Source organism: Myxocyprinus asiaticus, chromosome 29 (assembly GCF_019703515.2).
Source record: "Myxocyprinus asiaticus isolate MX2 ecotype Aquarium Trade chromosome 29, UBuf_Myxa_2, whole genome shotgun sequence".
NCBI lineage: Eukaryota > Metazoa > Chordata > Actinopteri > Cypriniformes > Catostomidae > Myxocyprinus > Myxocyprinus asiaticus.
The window spans coordinates 34,117,851-34,130,430 of record NC_059372.1 but is presented as its reverse complement, the minus strand read 5'-3'; the positions used below and the strand labels follow the sequence as shown (position 1 = coordinate 34,130,430).

Genomic DNA, 12,580 nt, shown 5'->3' with positions numbered 1-12,580 from the left:
TATGAAAGCACTATTCAAGTATCGAATGAAAGAAGACAGTGAAACGTTTCAGTTTTTCCGAATTTGTGGGCCTCAGTTGAGAGTATTCTACAATTCATATGCAAAATAAAACGGCTGAATTTAGCTGAAATGTTTTTATGCCTATCCCAAGAACTCTTATGTGGAAAAGACAAATCTCTTCAATATCCCCCAAAAAGATCCAGTTAAAACATGTTTATCAAGTAGTGCTGAAGGGGGCTTTTCATGGAAAAAAGGATTATCCTGGCTCTTTTGAAATCAAAGATGTAGGCTACTATGTAAAGATACTCTAACCTCACAACTCAAAACCCCTCATCAGTACACCCAGACCATTTATTAAAACTACAGGTGCACAATATATTGGCGACTAATAAAATATTTGCTGAAAACTAAGAAAATTAAGTCATTTTTATAAATAAAAGTTTTACATAAAAAAAACTTTTACCACTGTAGAATTGCAGCTAATAATTTGCTTTGTTATATTTGCTAGCACCATTGTTTTTAGTTTTTTCGTAATATGCATGCAATACCCATGTGCAACAAAAGATTCATGTAAACAATAGAGAAGAATATGGCACCTTTATGGCACCAGCCATTCCAGAAAAAAAAAAAAGAAACTAAACAGGCCTATGAGTTTTATCTTTCAGCTGCCGACATCTAACTGATTAAGACCAAACAACTGTCTCGCGCCCTTGGCAGAAGAAGCCATACACTCGCAACAACATACATGCTTTCACACACAAAGAAAGACAATTCAAGTAAGGCACTTTGGGTTTACCAACACCTTATGGAGGCTTGCCTGAATGCTTTCAGTTGGACTGACTAATCGGTGACATTGTGACTTCATAACCTCAGCTAGTAAACACTTTTGTTTGTCTGAAAACTTTGCAGACACATTATTTACAAGTTATAGTATAAGCCACAACCACAAGCCATAAATAGGAAGCCAAAAAGTACATATAAATAAATCTATACCTCCAATTTAGCCCCCCCCCCCAAAAAAAAAAAAAATCTACATGTTCAATGATGCCTTCTTCACTGCTTACACTGAGAAAAACGTTAACCTAAAAATGTGATTCATGTGGTAACATCTAAATTAACTGGTTTTATCAAATTCAAAAATATTGTTTAATCCAACTAAATTTACCTGATAAATTAGGTTACACAGAAGTCAATTTTATGAGTAAGATCAAATACAAATAGATCCTTGAGGTAACATTTGAAGGTTACCACTATTTTAACTGTATGATATCCCACAAACCCTGTATTTGCAATTTGGCAATTGGTGGAAAAAATAAAAAAATTGCATCTGATGGAGGGCTTGAAAAGAGATAATTAATAAAAAAATGTCATAGTTGAATTAGACGTTATGATGCTTTGGAGGCCTGTCTGAAACCAGTTTCAACAGAAGTTACCTTCCATTCCTCTTAAAATGCCATCTTGGCAGTGAGGTACTGTATTGCTATAAACACAATCGGTAAAGCTCTAAAGGTAGAGTAGGTCATTTTAATCCAATACACTTTCTGTCAAATTCCGCTAATATCTCTTCACGGTCCGCTAGCTGTCTGTTCTGTGTGTGCGCTAAAAAACAAAAATCTGGTGTTTGTACACAGCCCTGGCTCTGTAAATGGGAAAATAAACAAAGTGGATCGGACCAATCCACACAACACTATTCCAGCTTCTGAAGGAGCACTTAAGGTAGAGGTGTGTTTGTTTGGCTGTTGAGTTCAAATATCAACAGTCTTCCTCAGGAATCGCTTACTCCAGCTTTAAAAAAAATCTGATTTGTGTTATTATTACAACCAGATTACTGAATGTTTACTTGAATACTTGAAACACTTCAAGCACTTACTTAAAAAAACTTGAAAGCTACATGTACATGCCATTGTTCTCATTAAATTTGTTCATATTTATTTTATTATTTACATTTTTAAATAAATTTTGTATACGTTTTTTGGCATTGGTATCGACTACTAAAACTTATGGAATCAGGAAAACCTAGACTTCTATAAGTGTATTTATATTAGTTGTTGCTGTAGTATGGATGATTGGTATTGGTATGGACTGACCATAGACCATAGAACCCTATAGACTGCGTTTAGTTCTGCCTCACCAGTCGGCAGAACTAATGACAGGCTGTTGTTCCACGAAATACGACATCTGTTCCAGCAAGCGTTAAATAAATGCATTATAAATGCATAATGCATTAGAGAAGAGGTGTTCATCTTAAAGGGCTGTCAAAAAAGTCAGCGATAAATATTCTTAGAAGGAGACAGTCCAGCCTGACGCTGTGAAACCAATAAAACGCTCTTTGAAATCTGCAGTTAAATTCAAACAGCATGGCCCCGGTGCACAAATATCATTCTCCCAGCTCATTTGTGAATCAACGCCAAGTTTGTTTTCCAGCAGGCCTCTGCCAGTAAGACGGACTGCGTTCACTTTACACTGAACAAAGAATTATGGGATTGGTGAGTTCAAAGCAGTAGCTACAAAATCTTCTAGATCAAATTTAGCTTACTAAATAAAACTGTGTGCTATAGTTGATATATTTAACATTTACAAAACACTAAACAAATGGAGCAGTTAACTGCATAATCATAGCACAACTCTCTGTTTAGCAAATATAAAAAATGTATTATCATTTTAGCCTATCAAATTACAGTTACAAGAGAGAGCCTCAATTTGTGACTAATAATGCCCATGCTGGCCTAATACTGAAAACAAAAATGGCATGAATATGAAACTTCTTGTGTCCTTTCAAAGCACGTGACTGTTGTAAAAGGGAAATGAATGGCACTAGCAAAAAGAATGGAGCAGAACATCAAAATGTTGCTCATTTTCTCACGAGAACTCTTTAAACAGCAATAGATGTACAGTACATACACAGTTATGACATACCCTAAGATTTAAGAATCGGGCAATAATTAAGATTCACTTGAGGATTTTGACAGTGCAGTTAATTGGTATGTATTTGTTTTTACTGGTAATGAAGAGTAACGATAAAGCTGGCCAGAAAATAAGACTCATTTAGTTGGTTTATGAAGCGACAGGCTTGGGCAACAAAACCACATGTGCACAAGAATGCTAAAATAAATAAATAATGCATCAATTACACACCTAATATATAGCTTTGCTCTTCATTTTGTTGCATTGGTGCTAAAAAAGCTTCCTGTCTTTTCAGTAAGTGAAAAAGAAAGAAATATGAAATTGCCAAATGGGTCTGTCCTTTATGACTAAAATCACTTAAATGCACATCACATCATATGTACCAACTTCACAGGAGGATTTGAATGCACCATATGATTCTGATTATGAATCCTCTAAATTATTCTGGCTTCTTAATGATTCCACACTATAAAAAAAAAAAAAAAAAAAAAAAAAAAACACTTTAATTTATTTACACGTACAGTAAAAAATTTCCAGTATTCTAAAAATGTACATATATGGTAAAAAATGATAATATATTTAACAAGATTATACAAGTAGTTTTACAGTAAAATATTGTATGTTTTTGAGATGTATGATGTATGAAATATATGATTTTACTGTATGGTAAAAAATTATATTATGTTTAACAAGAGAATACATGTACTTTACACTATACTACTGTAAAATCATGGTAAAAAATAATAACCGAGTGTTTCCAGAAGTCCCTGCATGACCCATCACAATTCATTATATTTAATGTTTCTTCTTAAAATGTATATCAGTTATGTACATTGGGGTGTTCTGTGTTATATTTTATGTTGTTTAGTTAATGTTTCTTGCATTATTTTAGTGTCACATGTGTTACCTTGATGGTGTTTTTTGCTTGTGTGAGTAAGACTGTGCACTGTCTCTACATGTGTATTACTTATTGCTCCTGGAAGGGCCACTCTTCATGAAATTTTATGTCATCATGTGTCCTTCTGTTGTTACTACGGTGTTTAATGTTCAAGTCTGGGGCATTTTTGGACAAATTTAAAAGCTCACTATTTACACATACTGTGGGCTAATTGCCAAAAATTGGTCTCATTTTTTTCAGAAACGCTCCCAAATAAAAAGAAGTCTTCAATTATTTAATATTTAATAAGTAATATTGGATATGTTTACAATCTTATGATGAATATAATTTTTTTAATATATATATATATATATATATATATATATATATTGTGTGTATTCCTAACTTTGTAAGCATGTAATTTTGGTTCTGTTCACCCCATCTCCCTCCAAATTGTCTCATTTTACTCCACTAGATGGCAGCAAGCACAAGAAAAAAGAACCTTCCATAACAAAATGCCAATCTGAAATGTACATGGCGCTCTAATGCATTTTAGCCCTCACAGATGTGCTTGTCCATAGACATTCAGTCTAATTTTCAGTTCATGCACCACCCCTATTGTTTCATCTAATATCTCAGCCTCTGAGTGGACTACAAGCTCTAGGTGTCATTACAAAGCTGGGATAAAAAAATAAATAAATTCATCAATAGTTAAAACATATATTTCCGATTATTTGTTTAGCATGCTTTTCCTGCTGGACTGCATATTTTGTTCTAGAAATCTAAAATATAACAGTGGATTATTCACCGAAGCAAGCTCACAAACAAGTTAAAATGGAAAACTGCCTTAGGTTAAAACAGATATAAAGTTTTTAGCTATTTGGGGCTTACAGCAGCAGTGATCTGTTTGTATTTGATTTGTCTTAAAAATATCATATTTCAATTTGTGATTCTTTTGAAAATCTTTTAAACTGTGGTATTATAAACGATTAACGATAAAACTTAAACTATTCATACACATTTAAAAATTACAGTAAATAAAAAATCAATAATTGGTTCTAACTATTTATGGGGGTTTCTTCAACTTCGGGTATTTTCAGCCATGTGAAAGTCAAGTAAAATCCCATTAAAACATTTTACCCACTCTCACTAGTTTAATTAATTTGTCTTCTAACAGTTTTTTTTTTTTTTTTTAACTCGTAAAAATTCTCACCACAGTGTAATTTCCACCACATCTCAAATTCTGTATTGTGTTTATTAGAATTCCGTGGTGGAAATGGAATTTTTTTACATTTTTGAAATACTCCTTTGTCTTGCCTAGATTGGTTTCATAGCTAAAATTTTATGTATCCAAAATACACACAATTTAATAATATTTTCACACTTTTTACATGATTTTATTTACAGGTTGGAAATGACTCCCAATTTAGAGATTCTGCCCACAAGTGATATTTAGCTTGATTTTTCTTTGTTTTCCACAAACATCACTTGTCTCATATTTCAGCTTAAGCTTGCTTTTCACTGGCACTTTTGTCGACAAGTGCAATATCTTATTAAAAACGTTATTAGGAGCAAAATTGTTTTGTATATTAGAAATGATGCCAACTGTGTTTCACACAATACATATTGAAATAGTTTGTTTATTTTACTATTTAAACTTTCATAGTTTTAAACATGGAATAATTTACATCTGGGATAAGGCTAAAACAATACAATTATACATGAAACGCAAAGAAAAGTACCAATAATAAATGATGATGGGTAAAAAGTCTCTAAGTCAGTTTTAATCTGACCATTTAACAAAAAGAAAAAAGTTGAAATCTGTTATTTTTAATAGAAACCAACCGCTGGGACATGAAATTGCCTGAAGTTGAAGAAACACCTCTAAAAGAAAATATAATAATAATAAAAAAATAAAACAATTCAAAAACATGTTGTACAACAAAACTAAATGTGTATCTTTAACTACAAATAAAGTAAACAACCAGTGAGCAATTACACTGATTTAAATATCAAAATCCAAGTATAACAGTTCTTGGTTCATATAGAAAGAAATTACTTGTAAATCAGTGTGAATCAAATTATTCATTAACTGCTCCAACTGATACGGTTAGACCAATTCAAACCAAATTCAGGATTGATTGAGTAGCTGTGCAGTGCAGCCGCATATACATTTTTATATGAAAAAGGATTGATTTTGCTAAATTTACGCCTCTCATCCACACTGGAACGCCGTTTTTCTCCACCGAAAAAGAAGCATTTAGAAAACGCTCTCCATTACCACATGCTTTGGAAAACAATGTCGCTAGGAAACTGAAAATGGAGTTTTCATACGAAAAGACACTCAATGGTAACTATTACCACAGCCATTCTGCTGGCATGTTGTGGGCATATTTTATCTCTCTTCATTTAATTTGTCCATTTAAACTACTTTGTAGGCAACCATACTTTGGAACGTAGAGAATATTACACGCTATTCAGTTTTAGCCTAGCTCAGATCCGTATAGGCCTAATGTTTTAGTGAATTCAGCTATGCAGGGAGAGGCTATGCATTTCACTGACATTAAAAACAGCCCTACTACGAAGAGAAGGACTTAATCTGTCAAAACACCTTTCACCATAATAAGACAGCCCTCATTTCCTCTCTTATGCGCACAAGTGTGAAATCCCTTTCAAAACCTCAGAGATTCCAACCAGGTTCAAGCAAGACATACCGACACTGTGATATCATGCGTAGTCATAAAAATGCAGCTATTCAAACGTGTAAACTGTACAATGATGTTAGTGATTCTAAAATGTTGAATTATTTTTCAAATGACTAGCGTATAAAAAGTAATGATTGGTGAATGCCACCTGCTTCAACCAATGATTTGTTAATACTTTGCATGCTCTGAGTGTGTTTTAGCTCTTTATTGTACAGTATTTGTAAACTCAAGAAGCACACGTTCTCACCGTGATTGTCGTTTTCAGTGCTGCCCATTCGGGCCATCTCCAAGAGGTGGGCCTGTTTGGCTGTGCGCCCCTTGGACATGCCCGAGGACGGCTTCACCACCCGGGCACCAGTGGAGGTGTCCATTCCTGTTTAGGACACAAACAAATCAGGCCAAAGGAAAACACATTATCTGCATACAAACAAAATAAACACAAAGATGCTTACACTGTATTTGAAAGTATTCAAATTGGGGGATCACAAGCAGTGTTGGGTGAAATCCAATTACAAAGTGATTAGCTACTGTAATCTAATTACTTTTTAGTATAAAAAGTAGTGTAGTGCATTACATTTTAAATTCTTGTAATCAGATTACAGTTACTGACTTTCAATTAATTTATTACTTTTAAGTACATAATAGGATTATGCTTTTTTCTACTATATTATTCATGTATAATACATGAATTATGGCCCTCTAACAAGTCATTGTGAAGGAGAAATGTGTGGTTCTGAGTGTACGACTTGTGTGTAACACTGAACAAGCAAGAAATATAGACATTATTTTACATCTTATATGCACATAAATCTTAATATTTATCATGTGATTTGGTTTCCTGACTGCTTGAGGGGAAATTACAATTACATCTATCTATCTATTGTTTTTACAGTAATAACATTTAATAGAAGAATTTTATTTATAATTATTTTCTTTCTATTTATTACACATCTGTTAATTCTTTTAACAGCACTTTGAACTTGAAGATTACATCAATATAGAAAATGATTCTGTAATATTATAATGTATAACTCATTATAGGCAGCTTTACAAACTCCTTCCAGGATGAGAATTCTGGCTGAAAATATTTTTTCCATGGCCATCAATCTAAAAGGGAAATAGGCATTTCATGGTAATAAATGAAGCCTGACAAAGACTAATGAAAATAAACAGCACTGATTAGACTGTGATCATACTTTCTTATTAACTTAAATCAGTGTAATTTCAGTTCCTCATTAGACTTGGCCTTTAATTTGTGTCTTTTTAAATCACTATTCATTCTGTGTTGTATTATTTGCTGAACAGTGACCGGGCATCTGGTTGTACAATTTATCATGTGTCAAAAGATGGTTATTTTGTCAAATGCATGGCATGGGAATGTCTTTGTATCAGTGGGCACAAATACATTTCTGGTGAATACTATTTGAGAGGGTTTAATCTGGCAACAAAGAATAATCACTTCTATTGTTTTATATATACTAATTATAATGACTATAGACTAACCCTAACTAGGAAAACTTTTTGCATTTTTAGATTAAAAACAAAACATTATTTTCTTTATAATTAGTCTTTCCAAATAACTTTGTCAAATTTAGCTCACTTTAAGAGAGAATTTCGTTTCCAAACAATAGCTACTGCAAGTACGTATACACATACACTCATGTATTGTATACACACACACACACGGAGATATTGAGTTTTTGAATTGCATGGGAGGAGAAAACAATCTCTATCCCCTCATATCACTGCTTCCTGTCTTTATGTCCACAGATATGTGTGTAGAGAAATTTTAGTAGTATAAGCAGTATCATATGCATGAGGTAGCAGCCCTTGCCTATTCAAAGACTGTCAATGCAAAACAAACCACTGGTAGTGTTCACAGGTTCACTTTATCAGAGTGCTATTATGTAAACCACAAACTGGGCTTCCTAACACTGGAGTTGCTTATTCCTGTGGCCCAGTGAACTAATGCCAGCAATGCCAGCGGCCCTCCCATCACCTAACCCACATAGCAGAAAGATAGATCTACAATTGTGGAATATCATTAGACCAAATTATTTATGGCTCAGTGAGTGAAGCTCATTTGTGAGCCAGAAGTTGGTTCCAAAAAGGAAAAGAGCAATAAGGTAATAGGAAAAGCAGCTGGTAGGACTAAGTGCTATGGTATTTAGGGAATTTATCACAAACACATCAAGACTTTTGAAAGACTGTGAATGGAGTGTGCATACACAATCAGAGAAATACATATGGGTCATTCCTGTTATGCAGTACCTTTTCAACTATGTAACTTTTAAAAATGAATTGGCTTGTATTGTAATTTAAAGTTAAATAGTTCAACCAAAAATGAAAGAGTTTTCATATTTGGGTGAACTACTCCCAACCCCTTAAACTCTGGTACATTTTTGGGCTGCCGCTTGCAATTTTTTACAATCAAATTTAAAAGCTCAACATTCACACATATTGTGGACCAATTGCAAAAAATTGTTTCATTTTTTCAGAACACCCCTCCAATTCATAAAAAAAATATATTTTATATGTTTACAATCTTATGATAAACAGAAATTAAAAAAACTATCTATACAGTATATATCTTTTTTGTCCTAAATTTGTAAGCATGTAATTCTGGTTCTGTTCAAACGATCTCCTTTTAAAAAGTCTTATTTAATTCCACTAGATGGCAGCAAGTACTACGAAAAATAATTTTTACTACAAAATGCTGATTAGAAATGTAGGTGGCGCTCTAACACATTTTAGCCCTCGCAGATGTGCTCGTCCATAGACATTGTCTAATTTTCAGTTCATGAACCACCCCCATGTTTCATCGAATATCTAGGCCTCTGAGTGGACTAGAAGCTCAATCTAGGCGTCATTAGAAATCTGAGATTCTCCCTTTGTGATAATATAAAACCTTTTATCACCAAAAGTCAATAACATATTTGTCTGATGATTTGTTTAGCGTGCTTTTCCTGCTGTAATGCATATTTTGTTCTGGACATCTAAGATATAACACTAGATTATTCACACAAGCAAGCTCACAGACAAGTAAAAAATGGCTCATGTTTTAGAAAACTGCCTAAGGTAAAAGCAGATATAAAGTTTTTAGATATTTGGGGCTTACAGCAGCAGTGATCGGGGCATAAATGAGATGTTTGTATTTGATGTCTTACAAATATCATATTTCACTATGTGATGAGAGACTTTTATATTCACATTAATAGTAATAATAGGTGGCGCTTTTTTATGAAGCAGATGTTTTCAGCCCTTATTTTTTTATTTTATGTAACATAAATGCAAACTTGATGGTATTCTATGAACATTTCAGATTCTAAGCTTTTAAATGATACCACATATGATTAACTTATGTATCTGGGGACTTATTAGCGATATAGGGTTCAGGAAGTATTTTTCACAAGGGGATCCCAGACTTCCAGAAAAATGCTCTGGCCAAACTCATCAACTTAAATTTAATCTTAATTACGTATAACTTCATTATTTACACAATGCCAAGAAAATTAACAAGATGCCTAACAGGATGGAATCTAATAGAAAATTAAGGAAAATAAACAGCTAAGAAGAAATAAAAAGAGCTACAGTAAGTGAGGGATTGAGACATGAGGTAACTTGAAATTCAAATCTTATGTTTCTGATGTTTTTTAACTATGTTTTTTATATTATCATTCTGATTTCTGTCCTTTTATCAAATTGGATGGAATGTTTTAGAGTGAGACAGACCAACTAATACCACAAAACATCACAGAATTCAATAAAATCCATTGCTAATACTTGCAAAAATTATGTCACTCACTGGAAGATGATATCATTAATGTACTGGCTTTTTGGGGCCTGGGTAGCTCAGTGAGTAAAAAGACACTGACTACCACCCCTGGAGTTCGTGAGTTCGAATCCAGGGTGTGCTGAGTGACTTAAGTCAGGTCTCCTAAGCAACCAAATTGGCCTGGTTGCTAGGGAGGGTAGAGTCACATGGTGTAACCTCCTCGTAGTCGCTATAATGTGGTTCGGTGGTTGGTCTCGGTGGGGTGTGTGGTGAGTTGAGCGTGGATGCCACGGAGAATAGCATAAAGCCTCCACGCCTGCTATGTCTCCGTGGTAACGCACTCAACAAGCCACGTGATAAGATGCAAAGATTGACGGTCTCAGACGTGGAGGCAACTGAGATTCGTCCTCCCCCACCCGGATTGAGGCAAGTCACTATGCCACCATGAGGATTTAGAGCGCATTGGGAATTGGGCATTCCAAATTAGGGAGAAAAAGGGGAGAAAATAATAAAAAAATAAAAAAATGTACTGGCTTTTGTTGGTTAAAGTAATATAAGACTAACAGGATGGAAAGTGATATTATAGAAAGGATAGAATTAAAAAAAAAGAAGCAGCAGAACTTTTCCTTAATATACCTAAATTGCCAGTTTTTCTTTAGAAGTCAGTGCATAGCACCTGGAGACATGGGAAAAAGGCAACATTCACTCAAACCAAAGTAGAGCAATTATTTAAAATTCACCTGAATGCTCACTGAATTGAGATACTGTGATCACACATTAGACAAGAATTTAAGATGTTATCCAAGATATTAAGACATTTTTGGTGGGGGACAATGCACTATGTACACCATAGAAGGAATGACCCAAATATGGCTTTCCCAGTGATCAAACTGTGAGTGAGTGTGTGTGTGTGTGTGTGTGTGTTATGTCTGATAGTTCTCACGTACACATCATAACACATTCCTGTTTTATAATTCATTCTCAGATCAGTCTGTATACATCCGTTATGCATAACACAATAATGCTTTGCAAAGCAAAAGCAAACGTATGCCTTTATTGACACTATTGACAGATACCGATATTGATAGACGGACTTCTCGAAGGCCACACCTACCTGAAAAGCCCAATCCACCCAACACAAGCGGGTGAGCGGGGTCACCCACGTGGGGTCAGGCTGTAGCCTTTACTCTCGCGTCAAGCCGCGCGACTTTACATGGCAAACACACCTGCGGCGCGGGGGGTCGGTCGCGTCCGACGCGGACGGACGAGCGTCACGATCGGTAGCCACAATCACGGCCCCAGCTGCGTGTATCCGCGGAGGTAGATGATGAAGGATGTGGAGGAAGAAAAGAAAAACATAAGAAGAGAGAAAGCTGATGCACACAAGCCGAACACTTTCACCCTGTTTGCAGACTCCAGTCGGTGCCCCTCTTCATTAATATGTAATCCACGCGCTCTCCCTTTAACCTCTGATTAAATGCCAACTCAGAAGCTCAAATACGCAGAAACGCCGCGAAAAAAAAAAAAAAAAAAAAAAAAAGAAAATACAAGAAGCTTTAGGGAGTGAAGCAAAATGGCGACTTTAATACGAAGGAGGAGTAAAAAAAAAAAAAAAAAAAAAAAAATCCTCGCGCTGTTGCTAAAGGAGGCACAGGAATATGTTTAGGGCAGTAATCTTCTGGAAGAAGTGCCCGCGATGGAAAGCGGAGGGGAAGGCACAGCGTCGCGCAGTTTCGGCGCAGCCCCTCGATTCCGTTCCTTACCTCGGACTTATGCCGTAATTTTTTTTGTGATACGGATATTATCTCCGCGGCCGTGTACAGTAACAGTATGGGTGCTGGGTCATGCGCGGATCCGCTGCTGCCTTTGACAGTTGTGTCTACAGTCGGCAGGAAACTTGCAAACTCTCGCGTTATTATTTATGACCATTCCTTTTGATTTTAGACCAATCATTTTGGTATTTCTGCATAATGAAGCCCCTGCCTTAATGGAACTGTTTGATGCGGCTCGACGTCATGCCGCTCGGTTATGACGAAAAAGGTTCTGGCCGCATACGCAATCATTCCGAACATTATGACGTCGTTCATGTGATTCTCTGAGTTTGGGGAAAATGTGACATTATATATTTTTATTAAATAAATGCCCACAGTGATAAAGCATATACGACTATACATTTTATTTCTGTAAGTCTATAACTTGTGTTGTATTTACAAAAGATATCCCTGACAACACATTTGTGAGAACAAAATTGAATGGTAAAATTAGAATATTGCTCAATTTAAGAATTGAAGCCATAACAGAATAATGATGTTTTTCAAA

General features: G+C 35.0%; 1 protein-coding gene across 1 annotated transcript in view; it reads right to left on the bottom strand.

Annotated features, from left to right (window-relative positions):
- The window catches only part of LOC127420482 (zinc finger protein 512B-like), an 84,550-nt gene extending 71,970 nt beyond the window's left edge, over positions 1–12,580 (bottom strand). Inside the window, exons 1-2 of the mRNA XM_051662808.1 lie at positions 11,376–12,580; positions 6,734–6,859 (exon numbers count right to left, since the gene is read on the bottom strand). Coding sequence (XP_051518768.1) covers positions 6,734–6,857 — 124 coding nt within the window. The 5' untranslated portion in view covers positions 6,858–6,859; positions 11,376–12,580. The remainder of the gene's footprint in view (positions 1–6,733; positions 6,860–11,375) is intronic.